The following is a 22,251-nucleotide window of genomic DNA, read 5'->3' as shown; positions in this document are numbered from 1 at the left end:
ACATCCGGAACGAACCATCCTTCTTCTTAACAAACAGTACTGGAGCTCCCCAAGGTGAAAAGCTTGGGCGTATGAAACCCTTATCCAAAAGTTCCTGTAACTGATTGGATAGCTCTTGCATCTCAGATGGAGCTAATCGATAAGGCGCTCGGGCTACTGGCGCAGCTCCTGGGACCAAATCAATTCGAAACTCGATTTGTCGCGGTGGCGGCAATCCGGGCAGATCTTTAGGAAAAACTTCTGGAAATTCGCGCACTACAGGTAAGTCTTCAATTCTTCGCTCATCTCCCTTCTCTATTACATGCGCCAGGAAGGCGTAGTACCCTTTCCTTAGGCACTTGCGCGCCTTTAGGCACGAAATCAGTTTCGTCGCAACTCCCTTTCTTTCCCCTTGAATCATCAAAGTTTCTCCGTTCAACAGTGGAATCCGAACCTGCTTCTCATGACAAACAATCTCCGCGAGATTCTCGACCAACCAATCCATACCTACCACAATATCGAAACTTCCCAAATCTATTGGCAACAAGTTTATATTGAACTCATGACCTCCCATGACTAATACACATTGCTCAGTCCTTTCATTCGCGCATAACTGCCTACCATTGGCTAGTTCTATAGTATAAGGTTTGTCTAGCCTACTGGTCGCTAAGCCCAGGGAGTTTTTAAACTCATGGGATATAAAACTTAGGTCAGCGCCAGTATCAAATAAGACAGATGCATAATGACCGTTAAGCAAAAACGTACCGGTTACCACATTCGGCTCTTCCTTTGCTTCACCCGCGCCGATCACAAAAGCTCTCCCGCGAGCTTGGTTTCCTTTCTGTGGGCAATCCCGACTGAAGTGTCCAGGCTTCCCGCATGCGTAGCAGCTGTCGCTCGATCCAGCTTCTCTGATGCGACAATTCATCGCCTTGTGTCCTGGTCTGCCACATTTGGCGCATTCGATTTTTGCGCATTCACCCTCGTGGTGATACTTGCATTTGCTGCACCATGGGCGAGGCCCGCTGTATCCTTTCCTTGATGGTTCCGCGGCTTGAATCGCGTAAACCCTTGTGCTTTCCTGCTTCTTGGGCGGTGGCTGCTTGAAGTCTGACCCTCGGTGGGAGTTCCATTTCCTCTTGGAGTCAGAGGTTCGCTGCTCGTTCAAGCGAGCGGTCAACATACCCGCACGAACCGTATCCCTTGTAAGGGTGATGGCTCGCGCAACCGCCTCGTCAAAGGTCGGAGGTGCGGCGGCGTTGAGCGGGACTCTAACGACAGGAGGTAACCCAAAGATGTACCTCTCGATTTTCTTTTCTTCTGTGTTTGCCATGTCTGGCACCAGCTGGCAAAGCTCGTTGAAACGATTGGTGTAGGCATCGATATCCGTTCCTACCATGGTGTGGTTCCAGAATTCTTGTTGCAAGCTCTGAATTTCTGCGCGAGAGCAGAACTTTCTCATCATCATTTCTTTCAATTCTTCCCAGGTCTTGTGAAGAGCAACTTCTCGCCCCAAAGTCTTTACTTGGAGCTTCCACCAAGACGAAGCTGCTTCTTGGAACATGCAGGTCGCGTAAAGGACCTTCTGGTTTTCACTACATCCGCTGATGGAGAGAACGGTCTCCATCTTGTCAATCCAATTGTAGAGCCCAATGGCTCCTTCGGTGCCTTTGAACGGCCAAGGCCTACAGGCCATGAATGTTTTATAGGAGCATCCTTTGTTCAAGGCTCCTGATTCGGGTTCTGGGGTCTCGTTCTCTTGGCGACCCTGACTAGATTCGGCCTTGCTGGCCTCATGCGTTGCAATCGCCTGCGCGATTATTTCTGCGAGCTCCTCGGGTGTCATGGTAATTCCCTTGGCTCTGGTTGGAGGCATTCTTTTCATAAAAAGAAAATATAACAAACTTAGCGCATGTACTCAGAGCACATAATGTTCTTATCTCTACACTGTGACCCGTGTTCCTAAGTGCGTGTGTGATTTTTCTTTTGAAAATATTCTTTTGAAATTATTCTTTGAAAAATATTTCATGCGATTCCCCAAAGGTTATAGTCTAGGTTAAAAACTTCTTTTCCTAGTTCGCTATAACCAGTGCTCTGATACCAATCTGTCACACCCGGCCCTGAGCGGCGGAAACAGCCGGGCGCGCACGAGTGGGGATTGATAATTAAGCACGGGCCATTGCAAAACATTCAAAGATTTTTATTGCGCATGAGAAGTTTATTACAAACACATTACATTGTTCAAAGATTACAAAAAGAAACATCCAAGTATAAAACTGAAGATTTCCTCGCCATATCCCCTTGCGCGGCGGGTAACCGTGCGCATCGAGGGGATAAAACCAAAATCTTCCAAAAAGCTTGTTTTAGATGTTCAGCGTGTGGTGCTCTAAGTGTGACTCCATGCGCTACCTAGTTATCTCCTGAAAGACACGTAAAAACATTTGAATCAGTATAAACTGAGTGAGTTCACAAGTTTTAGTAACTTGATAAAATCATTCTGAAACATTTCTGGCAACATCATTAACATCTGCTTGGTAAAATCGTATTAACACATAATTCTGACAATATTCTGATAAAAATCGTTCCGCGGGTTACGCGTGAACAAATTCTGGATACGGTGCTCGTCTATGTAAGAGGCGCAGCCACTACGAGCTAAAATAACGTAAAACCGTCCCGCGAGTTACGCGCAGACGTTTCTGGAAAACTATGCTCGTCTATGCAAAGAGGCATTGCCCCTACGAGCTAAGGATACTGTCCCGCGGGTTACGCGCGAACAATTCTGAGAAACTGTGCTCGTCCATGCAAAGAGGCATTGCCCCTACGAGCTAAGGATACCGTCCCGCGGGTTACGCGCAGACGTTGTGCCGGAAAACAAGGCGCTCGTCCATGCAAAGAGGCGCGACCCCTACGAGCGGGCTCAACCCCATAGTACTGCCCCATGCCAGGCACTCGTCCATGCAAAGAGGTGCGACCCCTACGAGTGGGCGGATCAAACCAGCAGTCCCTACCCTTAGAGTTCCAATGGTAAAGTGATCACTTACTCGAGTTCTAGCGCACATACATTGAAAACCTTAGATAACCGTTTGCATTGCTCATCATGAAACATAACTTAAAACACATAATCGCTTGCATAGCTTGTAAGTATACCATGATAAAACATTATTTAAGTACGTGTCCCTCGCCCCGAAAGCAATTTAAAAAAACAGTGAAAACAGTGAAAATAGGGGCTGTGAGACTCACCTGAGGTTCTTGTTAAGGGATTAATCGAGATTCGGGTTTTCTTGGTGTTGGCCTCGGAATCGAAGGTCTAGAATACGATTAAATAACAAGTATATATATTAAGATCAAGAAATAGGAGAATATAAGGGTTGGATAGTAGGTCTCAAGGTTATATTCTCGGCTTACCTAGTAACAGGATCGGAGCTGGAAACAACGGATGCTTGGGAAAGGATTAGTGCAAGTTTGTAGTTCTTTGAAGTGTGTTTTGGGTGATAATTTAGGCTACAAATTTATAGGCAAACTCAAGGGAACACAATCCCTTGCTTTAGGGGATTAAAATCTTTTCATATCTAAATGTAATGATGATAAAGTATGGAAGTTATTATTATTTACTTAAGAGTGGAGTGGTGGATAAAAGATTTTGATTTGATTTGGACAGAACATGCAGGTCTGGGGTTGGTGAGAATAGGGTGGCTGACAGTTGACTTTTCATGTTACAGTGTGCTTTTTCAGGTACTTTTGTCAGTGTACAGTAAAAAGTGGAAAATCTCTGAAACACGCTACTGTTTCCTTTCGGGCGGGAGTAATCTCCTTAACTGGAGAATAGACCAAGTGTTCTGCGCGTATAACTTGGTGCGCATAGCTTTCTGCGTATAGGACATGTCTTTGCTGCGGGTAGGTGCGTAACCTTCTCGCAGTTAGGGACATTTGAGTTTCATTTGTAGATTCTCCAGGTGGTCTTGGTATTTCAACATAGTGATCAGTCATGTTGAAGTCAATTCCATCTTGGAGCTTCAGACAAACTAGCTCTCAACGTTCCCGCCATGCGGGTAGGTTAGTTCCCTTCCGCACGCGCATAAACGATGTAGGATGCACCCGCCTTAGCATCATGCGGGATGGTCAACCCATAGACAACATAATGTTTAAGTTACATGAAAACATAAAGCCAAATCATTCACGCATGGCGCATATAACATATGCTCACGCTGGTTCTTAACATGGTGCGCTCGCGCAGGTTGCACATAACTGCACGCGCTGACTTACATGGCGCGCTCGCGCAGGGCGCACATAACAAATGTACGCGCTTAATATTTACAATCACCTAATTATTAGGTTGATTACTTAGCTTATGGGTTTGGGAAATTACCGGTTGTCACAAGTTACCACAACATTGGGCGTCTCCTTTGTTCTTATAGATAGGAACTACAACGCTGCTCCTCCACTGGTCTGGCATCTTACCTGATTTGAGAATACTATTGAACAAAGTAGTTAACCACATGACTCCTTCCTCCCCCAGACACTTCCACACCTCGATGGGTATGTTGTCTGGGCCAACCGCCTTAGACCTTCCCATCCTCCTAAGTGCGTCCTTTACCTCTTCTCGTGTGATCCGTCGGCAGTAGCAGTTATTCGATTGTTGTCGTTGAAAGTTTGTGTTGTCATGTTCTTCTTGGTAAGCTCTCCCATTGTTAAAGAGATTGTGGAAGTAGGTTTGCCATCTTAGCTTGATGTCCTGCTCCTTGACCAGTACATGCCCATCTGTATCCTTTATGAACTTCACCGGTCCTAGATCTTGCCTTCTACGCTCCCTGGCTTTGGCAATCTTAAACATAGCATGTTCCCCCTCTTTTGTTTCCAGGCTTTCATACATCCGTTTAAAGGCCGCCTTCTTTGCTTCCGCCACTGCCTTCTTTGCCTCTATCTTGGCCGTTTTGTAGTTGTCCCTCAATTCCACTCGCTCCTCCTCATTCGTACACCTCATTAGCTCCCTAAAACATCCTTGTTTGTCCCTTATCTTGTCTTGCACTGCGTCATTCCACCACCAAGACTCCTTATGCCCACTTGACTTTCCTGTTGTGACCCCGAGAGTCTCCTTTGCTACTTGGATGATCTTTGTCTCCATAGCTTCCCATATATGAGTTGAGTCCCCATTTAGTCGAGCCCGCGTATGCAGAAAATATTTATTTATGTTTTTATTAATAAATAAATATTATATTTGTCGCATTTTTTATTTTTATATTAAGTATTACTAATACTAATTTCACCAAGTTATAAGCTTGGTTTATTACTCATTTATTTATTGAACGTCAAAGTAACACACCCATAATTCCATATATATTCCACACAATTTGCCCGTAATGTGACTTGGATCCCATTAGGGAGGGATACAAACTTATAAAGCATATTGGTATCATTGAGCTACAAGTTCTTTGATTGATTTGGTATATTAATTAAAATTAGTTTGAATCCACGTAAATTCAAAGCCGACAATTAACTGAGTTAACCGAACTAATTTCTTCCAATAATCAAATATATCATACCTTTTTTTTCCTATAAGCGAATAAATCAAACCGTAATAAATCAAAACTCATCTCTAAATCTCAACTCACCATCACAGTGAATCTGTTTGAGACAACCGGACCCACAAATAACGAGTATACGCAAACCACAAATATCCAACCACAAATCACAATCACCTCACTTACAAGTGACACCCATGGTGGCGAATCTAGCGGGCGGACCATAGTCGCATATGATGTCCCAAACATTCGGGTCAAAAGGGGTCCATTTCATACCATACCAAACCACTTTCAAAACCTTAACCAATCAGCTACTTGCAAACCCAAGGTGGGTGCGTATCACACACACCCCCGCACTTTTACCACTATATTATTATTTTTCTTAAATAAATAAACACTTGATTAAAGTTAACACTTGTACTACCCACATTATTTAATACTATTATTATCATCACACATTTGATTCTTTTTATACCTTCATTTTTTGTGGTCGGCGATTTAACGGAATCTTCATTAATTCAGCATTTCCTCTTTTTTACCAAACCCTAATCTTGAATTTTTGTATAAAAATATTAATACTTAATTTATTAAAGTTGTAACTTTTATTATTATTATTTTTTTAATTTTCACTCACAAGATTTATTTACAATAAAGTTTATTATCCCTTTCATTTATCCGAGATCTGAAGCAAACAATAACGAATCCACCGACTGATTTTAGATCTTCTTACTATTCAATTTCTGTCGGATCCGGATCCAGGTTTGTTTTACTTAAATTAATCATTTTTAGGGTTTATTGTTTGTTTCTAATTTGGGAATTTGTTTCATTTTTTATGACTGTTTAATTAATTTTTTTTTTTTTAGTTTTGGAAATGCTGTTGACTGATTATAAACTTAATTTAATCTAGGGGAAATTAGTTGGGTTTTCGGTAATTAAAATATCAATAATTTATTTGAAATTGTTACAGGATATGTAGCCATTGATAACCTTCAACTAATTTTGACAATCAAGATCCAATTTTGAAATGAATTCGATCTTAGAAGAAGCGGTTAAAGCGAAACAGAGTGCAGAGAAGCTATTTGCAGTTAAAGATTTCATGGGTGCGAAACAATATGCTTTGAAAGCTCAATCGATTTGCCCGCAGCTCGAAGGCGTGTCGCAAATGGTGACTGCTTTTGAAGTGTTATCCACTTTGCAGAACAGAGTTAATGGTGAGGTTGATTTGTACTCTGTTCTTGGAGTGCATGCGTCTGCGGAACGGTCCGTGTTGAAGAAACAGTATAAGAAACTGGCGGTGGTTCTTCACCCGGATGATAATAGAACAGTCGGTGCTGCTGAAGCGTTTAAGCTTGTTTCGGACGCGTGGAGTGTGTTGTCGGATAGATCGAAGAGATATTGTTATGATGTTAAGAGGAATAGTCAGTTTTTAGTGACGGGTTCGCAGTCGGTTGGGAGACTTGACACGTTTTGGACTGTTTGCACGTCGTGTCGTGTGCAGTATGAGTATCTTAGGAAGTATGTTAATAAACGGCTTTCGTGTAAGAATTGTCGGGGCGTTTTTGTTGCGGTTGAAACCGGGTCGGCTCCCGTGACTTATTGCCCGTGGTCGTATGCCACTGAGAATAATAATGGTAATGGGTATGCGAATGTTTCATATAATGTTAATTCGTCCGTTTGTTTTGGTGGAAACAGGTCGTCGGTGTTTCATTCAAATCATGGTCCCGAATACGCTAGTGGGTTGTCTTTTCAGTGGAGTAATTCGACGAGTCATAAACCGAATAGAAGAGCAAACGGATACGGAAAACATGGGCCCGGTGAAGTAACGGGCCTCTCTGGTGTTAGGCTTGGTAGACCGCCTAAGAATAGAAAGGTTGAAGAGGTTAACAGGCCAGGCACGAACGGTGAATTTGTATTTAAAACCGACCCTGATATGGTCGTACCGAACGGGAATGTGGTCAACGAGACGTTGACCCGATGGTACCCACCCGCCCCTGTCATCGATTTGAGAAAGTTGTTAATCGATAAAGCCCGATCGGTTATTCGGTGTAAGTTAGAAGAAATGAAACTAGCTTCAAAGAACGGGAAAACAGGAAAGAAACCAAGCCCGGGCCCGATAACAGTCCCGGACCCGGATTTCTATGATTTTGACACGGATAGATCCGAGGAAGTATTCAAACCGAAGCAAATATGGGCTATATATGATGAAGAAGACGGGATGCCACGTTTATATTGTTTGATCCGCGAGGTCATCTCTGTCAACCCGTTTCAAATACACATCAGTTACTTGAATTCAAAAACCGACACCGAATTCGGGTCGGTAAAATGGATCGAATTGGGGTTCACTAAATCATGTGGAAGCTTCCGTGTCTTCCATTCGGAAACCGTTGACCAAGTCAACATCTTTTCGCATCTCTTGGGTCGGGAAAAGGCGGGCCGAGGCGGGTGTGTTAAGATCTACCCGAAAAGTGGAGACGTGTGGGCCGTGTATCGGAACTGGTCAGTTAATTGGAACCGAAAGACACCGAAAGAAGAGATACATCAGTATGAAATGGTGGAGATTGTTGATGATTATAGTGAGGAACTTGGTGTTTGTGTGACTCCATTGGTGAAACTAGAAGGTTACAAAACTGTTTACCAACGGGGTTTGAACGGGAACGGGTCCCGTTGGATCCCGAGGCAAGAAATGTTTCGTTTTTCGCACCAAGTTCCGTCGTGTTTACTTAGAGGCCAGGCACTTAATTTACCCGACGGGTGTCGGGATCTTGACCCTGCTGCTACCCCGGAAGAGCTTCTTCGGACGGCAATGGAGGAAAAACCAATGGCTAAGGTGGAAGACTGATGATGTAAAGAGGTGTAACAGATAGTATGTGTGTGAGAATTTAGATGGATGAAATGGATCATAAGGTGGTTCATGGCGGCGGTCTGCGGCGGCGATGAGATCACGTTTGTTGTTAGAGGGTTGAGCTAGTTGTGTCATCTTTGAAAACTTTTGAGGATGCATTATAAGTTTTTAACACTTAAGTTTATACCTTAATGCTATTGCTAGTACCAATTTAACATATATGATATTTACAAATGTTCATTTTGGACTGCAAGGGTTGACTTACAAATGTTTTTGCCAAACTTGGTTTCTTGTTTGTTGGTTGTAATATGTATTGTATCATGACAATTTAAGAGTGCGATTTTCTTATGATGCATTGGTAATTACAAAAATGTTTTAATTAGGGCACTCAAACATTTTTTTCTCAAATCGGGTCATTAAATCTTTAAATCGAGTCTCACCGATTATTTTGTACGTTAAGAAATGAATGAAGGATAAGATACGAAAGTCGGAATTTGCAATATATGTAGTTAAATTAAAAAAATGTTAATTATATTAAAATTTAAAAATTAATTTTTATCACAAACTTATACTCGTCTGCACTATTCTATAGAAACTAGTACTGAAGCCCCTACTTTGTGATATGTTTGTAGGAGGGTGCTGACGAGTATTAGCTTGTTATTTGTTAAAGAAATGAATTAATATAAATAATCTAGTCTTTAAGCTAAACGATTTTTAAAAATTAGCAAAATCTCAAGGAATTACTTGATATAAGGACAAAGAGACGGATTTCTAATATGGAAATATACAAAATAGAACTTCAATACGTAAATTGTTTGGTAGGATTTTAAAAGATAAGAACTCATAATTGATAAGTTAGCACCAAAGATAAAGATGACGCTTACATACATAAAGATAACGCTTACAAAAATAACCATGCATTTATGTATAAATCGTGCTTCTTTTGTAATATCTTAAAAGATAACGCGTAAAGTTATGGATAGAGGATATCAACAAACTTAAAGATAACGCTTACAAAAATAATCACACATTATATAATTATGCAACCTTAACATATCCTAGCTACAACATTGACTCACATTTATTAAAAACGATCACGCAACATGATTCATTCTTAAAAAAAAACTAACTAAACTAAACTTATATATCAAACACACATTGGCAAGAAGCACTGGGGAAGAAACATATAAATTATGTCACCATCATCGGGTTTTTTAACCAACCAACAAAACTTAATCTAACCTTAGAAAACCTACTAGAGAACCATACATACGAATAAGTAACAATCTCATAAAAGTTAAAACCATGACTCTTTGTTCCCATGCCAAACATACAGTAGCGCTTCAGTATCTCCAAAGAACCCACCATGTAGTCATTATAATTGTGTCCAAAACCAACTTGCGTTATTTTTTAAGGCTTTGTGTGTCCATCTAGAGAAACCAAATCCGTAGCCAATAATGAAATAAGGAAAATCATCTCAAGCTAAGAAGCCACAACCCTCCAAGCCCTAGTCGCCACCTCATGCTCACCAAGAATGCGATTGATTGCGTCAATACTAGTTGAGCAAATCAACAAGAGGATCAGTGGGATATTGATTCCATTGTTACTTAGATTAGTTTTCATAGGGATTCGATGCAAAAGAATTACCCGAGTCAAATTCTTCACTTTCCTAGGAACAAACCAGCTCCATCTAGTTGAAGTCACAAACTCACAGTCACACTTTCCGGAAGAACATGTTGGATTATCGGTCAATATTGTTCCTATCTTGTTTAATCGTAAAATAAGTATCTATGTCCGCCTCCCAAATCCAAGTATCAAAATTTGTGTTAAGAGTAACATGTTCAACCAGGTGACATAGACCATTGAATTAATTGAATTTGGATTCCTCAACCCCTCCCTAAACCGGACAACACCAAGACGAAACTCACTCCATTCTAAAAACGACCATTAAGTACACATTTCTTCTCGTTCTCAAGCCTGAACAGACGAGGAAGTTTTTGTCTAAGAAGCCAATCTCTAAACCAACGTTCATTTTCAAAACCAAGTAAAATCACCATTTCCCAGCTCTCTCCTAGTTGCATAAATAGGAATAATATCTTGGAATGAAGAACAACCGGATATTTCACTATTTTATTCCACACGCCGCTTCCCCTAGGACCTTCTAAGGAAAACCCCATCATACATATATCTATACCATATAAGATATTTATTTTTCTTAAGAGTTTTATAAGTTTTATCATGTAGTAAAACATTTGATGCATCCACTCTTAAGTAATAATAAAAATTATAAAGAGTAAAATTGTCTTTAATAACAACTAATAGTTATTATACGTTATTTAATAATATATCTTTAATTCGTTACATTAAATAATACATGTTTAATTCACTACATTATTTAAAGTAATCACTAAATATTATTATTATGTAAATAATAATAATATTACTCAAATATAGTCAGTGTTTAAGGCAAGTCAAGTTAAACGTCGGGTTAGATTTAACTCTTATGGACCCGTCGCGAAACAAAAACAAAACAAAAGGGTGAAAAGAAAACGCAAGGCCATCTGCCTTATATCCCACATAAACCGCAAGTTGATCTATCTCATATTTGTGAACCTCCACTCCAAAGAGACTCGACTTATAATGAAAATTAATTTTCATGCGTGAAGCCAGATAAATAATCTAGTATCTTGAACTATATATAGCTTTGATATCCTCCTAAGTCCAATTTCCCATCAAAATAGCGTCATCATGAGAATGAGAACAACCATCTTTTCATACACAAGCACATGAAAAAAGAGTTAAAAGACCCACAACCACCATATCTTCCAACGCCAAATGAAAACCACCATAGCTTAAAGAGTCATATATTGTCTCAAAATCTATTTTGATAATATGCACCAGTTCACTACCTCATTCATAATCAATGGACCATCCATAATTTGCCTTCCTTTAATGAAAGTCGACTGTTCGAGACTAACAACCGAGTCCACCACCTTAGCCAACTGATTCGCTAACACTTTGGCAATAACAACATGATGATAATCTTTAGTTAACTACGGTCTTTCCACATTCCGGAATCAAAGTAATAAAAGATGAGTTGCAATTAGATCAAATTCTACTTTTAACATAAAACTCTAACAAATGTCATCACATCATGTACCATGACATCCCTTCTTTTTCTTTTTTTTTGGAAAGTCCACCGAAAATCTACATGGACCTGAAGACATTTCACTCCCACAAGACCAAACCGTATTTTTAACCTTTTGGACCGAAAATTCCTCTTCCAAGAAATGATATTGAGTGAAATCAATTACCTATTGCTTCTATGCTTTGAAGTAAATTTATATATTAAATAAAATATCATTATTAAAAAAACTACTAAAAATAAAAATTACATAATATAAATATATAGATTACATAAATTACTAAAACATATATTTTAAAAGTAATTTTAAAATTATATTTTATTATATATACAACATATAACAAAATATATAAAAATATATTGAAAAGTAATTTAAATAAATATAAATTATTTGTAGAAGTAGATGATGATATGGTATTTCGTGAAAGTTGTTGTTTAAGAAAATTGGGGTTTATTATGAAATTTTTAAATATGAGTTAGAGCTTATGTTACAATTTGTGAATATTTGTTGCTGTGAGTTGTATTAAGCAACGAGTCTTTGTATTAAATAAATTGGTATGTTTGGTTGGAAGTAATGGAATGAAGAGAGATTGGAATGAAGGAAAAGAATGAACATTGGAATGAAATGAATCATTACCATTCATTTGTCTTGTTTGGTTAACTTATGAGAATGAAATGAATAATTACTTTATGTCATTTGGTATAAAAAAAATTGTAAGAATGAAATAGAAATAATAAAAATATTCATATCCCAAAATATATAATTTTTCACTAAATTTTTTAAAAAAAAAACTAAAATGGCGACAGCGGTGGTAGCTCTAGCGACGAAAATGGTGGTGGTGGCGGTCAGGCAGGGTGGTTGTGGTGGTGGGGGTGGCGGTGGTAGCATTGGTAGTGATGGCGATGGTAGGGTGGCGGCGATGGAGGTGGTGGTCAGGCAGCGACAGTGGTGGTGGGGTTATGGTCAGGTGGCGATGGCAGCGCTAGTGGTAAGGTAGTGGCGGCGACGGTGGTGGTGGTGGTTAGGTGGTGGTGTTGTAGAGAAAATAAGGTGAGGGAGAAATGGAATGAAAAAAAAGAAGCGGGGTGGAAATGAATGGTTTTGATGGAATGAGATTTCATGTGTAATGGATGATTCCATTCCATTGAGCAACCAAACACCATTTTTTTCATCCCCACGTAATGAATCATTTCTTTCATCATTTCATTCATGCATACCAAACGCTACACGCCTCTTAATTAGCTGTATTAGTTTATATCAATAAATTAAAACATATCTTCTATATATATATATATATATCTCAAATAAAGCACAAGCACAATTACATTAAACCTTCTTATCAAATAATTATGGATAGTATTAATGTTGAAACAACCATCTAACTGAACACCTTAGACCCTGATGAGTTCAGGAAACAAACCCATTTGGTGATCGATTTCATAGCCGATTACCACTAATATAGATAAATATATCCTGTTTGTAGCCAAGTCAAACCGGGTTTTCTCACAGAAACTATGCCCAAAGCAGCACCTTTACAGCCAGAACCTATTTAAAACTATATTGCAAGTTGTGCAGAAGCATATCATTCCAGGCATAACTCATTGGCAAAGTTTAACATTAAACTAAAATCTATTGTAAAAAGCATCCACTCTTTTGCCATGATGTTCAATCCTAAATTCCATTAAACTAAAATCTGTTGTAACACAACGCACAGAAGCCACGTTTAACATTTCTATTTTGGATTATTTTAGGAATTTTCCCCTTATTTTATCTAGCTAACATTATTACGACTCTATTTTCCGAGTTTACTCTTTCAAATTACAAAGTTGCAATAACGTGAAAGTTATGAATTCATTACAAAAAAAATTTCCTTTCACTGTCTAGCTAAACTTCTTTTCTTATTTAACAATTAAATATGTTTTTACTTCCACTGAAAATCAATCAATCGAACAAGTTGTATTTTTTTGAGTTTTCTCTTTTTTTTGTTATTCGTGGAAGTGTTATTCGTTGAAGCGCACGGGTAACACGTCATATTTTGGTTTATATAAAAATGGATATACAAATCTAGAAAAAGTACAATAATGTGTTATCTTGCAATAGGTATGCGACAAACTCCATTGATATCAAAAACATGCAGTGGCAAAGTTGTAATTCATTCAATTTCGTTTTCGTCCTAACTAATTGGCATCCTTAACCGAGTAAGTTCTGTGTGGCAATCACGTCGTGTTCGGTAATCACAATTGAAATTAAAATCAAAACAAAACACAAAATCAAAATGAATTACATTTCCGAGATTACGTTGTCGAATTGTTTTACGATTTAAATTGAAATTACGTTAAAATCACAATATTCATAACGAACAGAGCTATTTAAACGAAGCACCACCAAATTACGAAACAAAATAACCACCTGCAAATTACGATTTACGAACAAAGAATGGACATAAGTCGGGCGGATCTAGTTAAGAAATGAGTGATTCCCTGGAGCCACACGAGTTTTGAAATAAATGTGTATTGGTATATATAAAATAATAGAGTGAACCACCTTATAAGCTAGGAGGAAACCATCCTACTTGCATTAAAAGTGGTTGGTCTAGTGGATAAGACACAAGTTTTGTTCCATGTTGTTGAAACCGGTCCGACCGGGAATTGGTCCACTGACCCAAGTGGTTGAGGTGAGACAAAAAAAAAACTTTATTTCAAAAAAGGTAGTAGGGCTTGGGTTCAACAGTTCAAGTTCCATCTTTATCAAAAGAAGAGGAGGTTCCAAGTTGTGCAAGAAGATTTTTCACATATGATGAGTTTTCTCTTAAGAGTTAAATGAAGATGATCGGGTGTACCAGTGATCTAAATAACCGTTTAAAATATAATAAAGAGTAGGATCCAATAAGTCTCAGCTTACAGCTTTATATCGTCTCAGCACATAATTTTGGGAGTCCCACAAAATCACAAATCATATCTATTATATCAGCAATTGGTTTCTTAACATGTATTTTTTAGAACGAGTCATACGTGTTAGTAATTAGTTATTTGAGTTCCCGCACGTCTCTTAATTACCTTTCTCTTTCGAAACGGCAAAGGATCTCACGTGTAACCTATTTTTTTCGGGGCTATGTTCAAGGCCAACTCTTCGACCGTCGTGAGACCGTACCCCCTTGATGCTCGGGAACCGGTTGGAATTCCTACACCCTCACCCTTTGTCGGGTTCGAACCCCAGGATTAGAGCTCTGATTCGTCCATTCACACAAACATCCATGAAAATTGCCTAAGTGAGAATCAAACATGCGTCTCCCCTCTCCCCTGACGAGAACAGACCAACTAACCACTTAACCAAATTCACAGGACGCCTTTTGATTATCTATAAATCTATTAGTTTATATCAATAAATTAAAACATATCTTCTATATATATATATCTCAAGTAAAGCATATAAGCACAATTACATTAAATCTTCTCATCTAATAACTATGGGTAGTATCAAGTTTGAAACAACCAGCAAGCTGAACCCTTTAGACCCTGATGAGTTCAGGAAACAAGCTCATACGGTGGTCGATTTCATAGCCGATTACTACTCTAACATAGAGAAATATCCTGTTTGTAGCCAAGTCAAACCAGGTTTTCTCACAGAAACTATGCCCAAATCAGCACCTTTGCATCCAGAACCTATTGAAACAATATTGCAAGATGTGCAGAAGCATATCATTCCAGGCATAACTCGCTGGCAAAGTCCCGGATTTTTTGCATACTTCCAATCCAATGCAAGCATTGGTAACTTTCTTGGTGAAATGCTTATTACAGGGTTTAACACTGTAGGCTTTAACTGGTTGGCTTCTCCTGTGGCCACCGAGTTAGAGATGGTTGTACTGGAATGGCTTTTGAAGCTTCTTCAACTTCCCAAATCATTCTGGTTTTCAACTGATGGAGGCGGTGTGATACACGCGAGTACATGCGAGAGCTTTGTGTGCACATTAGTTGCTGCTAGAAAAAAAAAGTTAACCAAGGGAAACATGATAGAAAAGCTAGTTGTTTATTGTTCGGATCAAACACATTTTTCGCTTAGAAAAGCATGTCGAGTAGTTGGGATTAATCCAGAAAATGTTCGTGCAATCGTGACAACGAAGTCCATGAATTATGAACTATCGTCGCATGCATTGTTAATGGCGATTGAATCCGATGTTAGATCAGGGTTGATTCCATTATATGTATGTCTCACAGTTGGAACAACTCAAACAACAGCAACGGATGCGTTGGGAACATTGTGTGAGGTTGCAAACCGGTTCGATATGTGGGTTCATGTGGATGCTGCTTATGCAGGAAGTGCATGCATATGCCCCGAGTTTCGTCACTTTCTTGATGGTGTAGAACATGCAACTTCATTCAGTTTCAATCCTCATAAATGGTTCTTGACCACTTTAGATTGCTGTTGTCTTTGGGTTAAAGATCAAACCGATCTTAAAAAAGCGCTCTCTACTGATCCTGAATATTTGAAAAACAAACCGAGTGAGTCTAAACAAGTTGTGGACTACAAAGACTGGCAGATATCGCTTAGTCGACAGTTTAAGGCTTTGAAATTATGGATGGTGATGAAAACTCATGGAGCGTCTGGGCTAAGAGAGTTCATAAGAAAACAAGTGAACATGGCTAAACGTTTTGAACGACTTTTGTCTAAAGACGAAAGATTTGAAGTTGTGGTTCCTAGGAACTTCGCTACCGTGTGTTTTAGAGTTTCACCATTTGTGAGTAACCAAAGTTGTGATAATGATCATATGAACCGATTGAACAAGGAGTTGTTGGAATCGTTGAACAGGACCGGGCGTGTTTACATGACACATGCGGTGATCGAAGGGGTTTATGTGATTAGAGTTGCTATAGGTGCAACTCTTATTGAAGACAGGCATGTAAGTATGCTGTGGGATTTGGTGCAAGAGCAGGTGGATGTTCTGCTAGCTAAGTAAGTGTGTTGTAAATTAATAAAACTATAAGTTCATGATTAAATTATAAACTATATACATCTTGTTAATTATACTCCTTTTGAGGTAGTGTACATCAAAGGGATCGACCAGTATATATAATTGGTTGGGATCAAATAAGAAAGAATATGGTGTAAGCCTTAGTATGTTTATATAGCATGCTTGTGATTTGTAATGTTCACTGTATAGAAATTGATTAATAAAGTGTGATATATTTTTCCAAAACAACATTTTTATGTTATGGTTTTAGTGTATGTATAAGAATGTTTAACGAGTTGAATGAATTTGTTGTAACAATCCCAAAAAATAGGGTCAATTTTTTTTTTAGAAAACTTATCGCCAATGTGATGTTAGTCGAATTGTCGAATCAAACCGTACGTTAAAGGTCTTGGCCCGAACCGTCAATATAATAACTAATGGCGCGTCCCAATGATTAGGCAGAACCGGATAGAGATAGGGATAAGCCAATATTAATACCACGTTTTATAAAATGGCTCTGCCCGGATTAATCAAACGAAACCAAGATTCGTTTAACCGTAACAAACATGAACCCGATAACTCCAAACATTATACGAACTACCCTATAATTATATATTCTTACCAGGTGTCCAAAACATAAATCCCAAATATCGAACAACCTGCTATATTACCATCCGGTCACCGAACCAAACGAAACAAGAACCGACTAGCAAAATTTGTGACATGTCGTATATTAGCCACAATATATAAACCCATGGTTTATTCACAAAACCCTTCAAAAGATCACATAACATAATAAGATATGAACATTACATAACTTGCATTATATGAAAATTGTCTTACAATATAACAATTAATACCTAATAAATAACATTAAAACTCCTACTTCCATTTTTGTTTTAATAAACACGGTAGCCTCTTTCTCCTTTCTGTCATATTTGAATTATAAGATTTTGTAGAAATTTATTAAAAGAAAAACAAAACAACTAAATGAAATAAAGATATTATAAGATCTCCAAATCTGATATCATTCCCTGCTCCCCTATCAAAACAGTTGACCAACTCTGCCTGCCTTCATTCATGAATCACCAAACCTGCAGTTCCAATCAATTTTCATGCATCACTCTTCATCCAATCCCCTGCTGCTGCAACTGGACTTCTCTTTTAATAATTCACTTTAATGTCAATCACAACTCACTCACAGTCATCTGCCAAATTGTTCTCTACTTTTTCTCTTGAAGAATCCAAATATGCAGTTCAAGAACAAGAAGCCTGGTAATTGGTTATCATCCAACCCAATCTATTTCCATTCCATTGTAATCCTTCTATTGATTCTAATGATGTTATAACGAAAATCCCAGCCTGAACCTTTTGTCCTTCTGTTCCCGGGTTGATCACAGTTGCAGCAAGCCCAAAACCGTGAACCCTGTTCAATCGATCAAGGTATCTGTGACTATGTATTAATCTTTCTTTTTGTTTAAATCTAAGTGTTTTAAAACCCTTGTATTGTCCTAAAAATGAGCCGCCCTATACAAGAAAAATAATGTCCATGTACAGGCCATTAAATCGTTTCCAGAAACCGAACTCGTTACTAGTTATAAACTGATTTTACAATCATAAAACCCCAAACGAGGAACTCAGTTTTTTAAAATCAAACAAACGAGATACAAAGTAGAACCATTTTTATATTATAAAGTCACAGAAGTACATTAAGAGGTTGACCCGTTTGTAAAACCCATAATATACCAGAACTGGTGGTATCTGTAACCAACCCGGAACCACCAAAACCTCCATTTTCATGTGTGAAACGATTTAAAAACGAATCCAAAGCCGTGAACTAAACCACCCAATTTTGTCAAGATTTTCCAGAACTTGCAGAAAATATTACCAGGTTAATGCTCTAAAATTATACCTTGTGCAACCCCGAAACCGTGGCTGGATTTATGGCCAACTGGTAATTCGTTTAAGTGTAAGCTAGCTTGGAAACGAACCCGACAAGTGACCTATTAACTTCTGGAGATTAAACCTAATTTCCAGAAGAAAAACATAATTAATTAAGTCTTGAAACATGGTATAAACCAGCCCCAAAAGATATCACTGAAAACGGGTATTAAAAGTCTTTCGAACCGACACTTTGGTAAATTGGTTTATTGAGAAGCAAGTCATGCAACCTAAATAACATTATGACATTTTGTTACAGCCCTAAACATAATATTTTGATGGTTTACAATCTGACCTGAAACTATTTTAAGGGAACCATCGCTTTAAAACCGAACTAGAACCCAAACGGGCCAAAACCGGGTCCGTTAGCGAAACTGCAGCTACGAACAGTCTTTTAAAACCCACGAGATGTCAAAACAACCTATTTTTATTTATTATAACATGTCCTAACTCGTTAGGTGACGAAAAGTGAGTTTTTTTGTTAAAATTATAACGAAAGGGCATTTTTGAAAACCGGTTATTTCTCAAAAACTGAAAGTATAAGATTCTGTTTTTCAAACAAAGGCTTATGAGTTCAAATGGATAGATAAAAGCTATAAATGTTTAAAGGGAAAATGTATTTACAAAATGGGCCCGTTTGCATGCTTAAACTCATTGTTTCGTTTGAAACCGACAACGAGCCGGCTTTTAAAGACTAAAAGACTAGAGAAATATAAAATGGATATTTTTCCAGAAGTTATATAATTAATATGATTTATTATAATGCTATAAACCATTTTCAATATTCACAACACCCCTTTTTGTTAGGAAATAGCGTTTAAACGCGAGTTATGGTAAAAACGACGTAACCCGAACGAGCATTTGAAAAATATAAAGTTTTCATTTTTCTGAATTTTAACAGTAAGTATAAGTTAATAAAACCATGATTTTAGTGTTACTTATTATACAAAAACTATCTAAGCCTTTAACTCGGTTTTTGCCAAAAGAAACGTTAAACAAAGGTACGAGGACTAAAACCGTACGACCCAAAATTTTGTGAAATGTCAGACCTGAAATAACTCATTTTGTGATATATATAATTCTGGAAAATGAGAAGTTTCAATTACAAAAGTATTCGTTTAATTAAACTATTCTTTCAAGACATTTCGTTAAAAACCGACACACCGGTGATAACCGGTATTGTCAATGTTTGTAAACACATGACATGGTTGATTAAATTAGCATAATTAAACTTTTGATATCAATGAAATGTATGTAGTTTCTAGGGTCATATGGTAACCCGAAACCTAACCGAAAAACCGAACTTTCCAAAATTGAACACTTTATCGAAACCCAAAAAATGAACCAAGGTAACTAAAACTCCCGGAAGCTGAGTTATATACCTAAACACAAAACATCAACCTTATTAAGTTATTTAAGTACAAACTTCCCATAAAAGGAAACTTTACTCATCAAGAACCAAATGGAACACTTAGAATTAACTAGTACACAATAACAATAGTGATTTTTACATTGTTCTTCGATAACTTATTGTTGATTAATATACATACTAGGCGTGCTTGGTGATTTCTAGCATAGTGCAAGCTCATTGATTATCTTTCATATACATATTGCATACGGACTGAGGTGAGTTTCGTGCTGCCCTTTTTACTTAAACTTTTTGGGCTGGATACATGCTGGTTTTACTTATGGTGTGATGTTTATCAAGATGTGTTTTACTGCTAAATTTTTGTCCCAACTTTTACACAATCATTAGCCCGAGGGAATGGGCCGGAGGCTTGTATGGGTAGTACTATTTGGGAGACCCCCACGCACAGTGACCCTATGTTGGGTAAACCACACTGAGATCTGCGGATCGTTGCGGCATATAACCTACGTGTTTGACTATTGCTTTTAGCAGGGTGATAGTTCGGGACGGTTTAACTTCTAGTATGAGTTGGGGATGCTTATGCTTGTTGCAGGTTTGATTGTGGACTTGATTGATGTGCACCATGCTTTATACTTACATACACGCAAAGTTGCGCGCTTTTATAAATGGATTGTTTTATGTGTATGTGAGCTAAACTCACGAACTCACCAACTTTTTAGTTGACACTTTTTAGCATGTATTCAGGTACTATGAGGATTAGCAATTTGGATTAGCTTTGTAATGAGAATGCTTAAGGATAGAGGCGTATGCCGAACTTGAATTATGAAGATTAGATGCCAAGAAGATTAATAGAACCAACCACGGGATTGTAGCAGTGTCAGAGAAGAGATGGTTTTGTAGTTACACCTTGCTTTAAATACATAATACAAACATTGTAACTTATTTTTATCAATAATATTCCGCTGCTTACACTTGGTACCAATTTGTCTTTGAAACTCCCAGGCCCCCTATTGGCAGGGTGTGACACAAAAATTCTCCAAACGACGATCGCTTGATTAATTGAATGTTTAAGAACTTGTTGAAGTACGGTTTCATCATTTGGACCATTGTTTCGAAATAAGTTTTATATCAATTGATTTGTATCTTTCTTACGATCAAAAACCCTAAAACATAAGTTTGAAGTCCAGGTTTGCCTGTCATCTCCGGTCGTCCTCCCCATCTTCTCCGTCTCACAACACCACCACCGCATATCCACACCATACCCCGTCACTACCTCACAAACCCTCCGCCTTCTGTCTCCAAACCACCACCCACACCGCCGGCCACCACTCCCTCCACCCCAGCCGTCCGTCTACACCGAACCACAGTCGAACCACCACCACTACCTCCGACGCACCACAGACAGCCACCCCTCTTCACCGCTGTACGTTTTAATTTCTTGTTCAACCGACCAGGTCTGCCCGCAAGGTGTTCGATAAAATGTGTCAATGAGTTAATCGGTTTTTTTGGGTTTACCGAGGGGAGAGCAACTGGCGGTTGCTCTCCTTTCTCCTCTTAGTTCGGGTTTTTACTCCCAAAACTCAGCTCGAGTTTGTTTGTTGGCCTGTTTTGTCGTGAGGGGTTATGACAAGGGCTCGGAATGTCAAAGGAGCCCCATCGGGGGAGGTAGGCACGGGAGGTGGACATGGTTGTCGTGGTGGATTAATTGATGAGGGTGCTATGTCTAAGACTCTAGGAAATTGTGTGGGTTCGGGGGGGTGTTTGGCCATGTCCTTTTAGAGGGGGTCCATTGTTGCCCGGATGGACGGGCGGGGTCAAAGGGGATATCTTGGTTGATTGCGCATATCAAACGACTTCATTTGTAGGGTGTGTATGCGTCCAAATGCTCTTAAACGGACGTGTCATCATGCTGACGGAGTCACCAAGTACAACGAGTGTGTGGGAGCTGTGAAGGAGTTTATTGTGGGGATTGATAAACCGCATGTTATGAGGGATGTTGCTCCCTTGGGAGGGATGTTGGTGGATGAAGTTCTCCTTGACCGCGTCTTCTCTCTTCCTATCACAACTGTTAAGAGCATCCCTCATAGTTGTCGTATGGCATTTGCTCAAGCGTTAACTGCGGCTCTAGGTAAGGTGGTTGCTATGCCAGAGTCTGTTGAGGCGTGGGTGAAACTTTTCTTGTTACTGCGGTGTACGTTGCGTGTTTTCAGACCTTCTAAACGTCAGGAGCGCAGGTCCGGTAATAGAAAGTCTTTGCAATGTCATAGTATTCAACAAGCACTAACAACTTGGGGTGCTAAGGATGGTTTTGATGCGCTTATTTTATCCCTTTTTGCCACACCTATAGGGGTGAACTCGAGTCATGAGGAGCCTCTCGCTAAGCACGATGATGTTGCGGTATGCGCCAATGTGAAACAATGTTTACGGAAAGTGGCGGACGGACATTTCACTGCCGCTATTAAAGTATAATGCTCTTCAGGGGTTGCACCTCTCGGCAATGACACGTT

The 22,251-nt window shown here is 38.9% G+C and overlaps 2 protein-coding genes across 2 annotated transcripts; both read left to right on the top strand.

Annotated features, from left to right (window-relative positions):
* Positions 1-6,044: 6,044 nt before the first annotated feature.
* LOC143536135 (uncharacterized) lies at positions 6,045-8,687 on the top strand. Its single transcript, XM_077030193.1, has 2 exons — positions 6,045-6,257; positions 6,466-8,687. The coding sequence occupies exon 2, from the start codon at positions 6,523-6,525 to the stop codon at positions 8,335-8,337; it is 1,815 nt and encodes a 604-aa protein (XP_076886308.1). The 5' UTR covers positions 6,045-6,257; positions 6,466-6,522; the 3' UTR covers positions 8,338-8,687.
* Positions 8,688-14,923: 6,236 nt separating this feature from the next.
* On the top strand, positions 14,924-16,440 carry LOC143536138 (tyrosine decarboxylase-like). The gene has a single exon (XM_077030196.1). It carries the CDS (start codon positions 14,953-14,955, stop codon positions 16,438-16,440), a length of 1,488 nt encoding a protein of 495 aa, XP_076886311.1. The 5' UTR covers positions 14,924-14,952.
* The last annotated feature ends 5,811 nt before the right edge of the window (positions 16,441-22,251 follow it).

Source organism: Bidens hawaiensis, unplaced genomic scaffold (genome assembly GCF_021521415.1).
Source record: "Bidens hawaiensis isolate Kalapana, Puna unplaced genomic scaffold, B.hawaiensis_p1.1 tig00010738_1, whole genome shotgun sequence".
In the NCBI taxonomy this organism is placed as follows: Eukaryota; Viridiplantae; Streptophyta; class Magnoliopsida; order Asterales; family Asteraceae; genus Bidens; species Bidens hawaiensis.
Note: the sequence above shows the minus strand (reverse complement) of the source record. Positions and strands in the feature narration are given on the sequence as shown.

What these genes read in the sequence shown, in the direction of transcription:
- LOC143536135 (XM_077030193.1), top strand. Translation starts at nt 6,523, where the DNA reads ATGAATTCGATCTTAGAAGAAGCGGTTAAAGCGAAACAGAGTGCAGAG.
- LOC143536138 (XM_077030196.1), top strand. Translation starts at nt 14,953, where the DNA reads ATGGGTAGTATCAAGTTTGAAACAACCAGCAAGCTGAACCCTTTAGAC.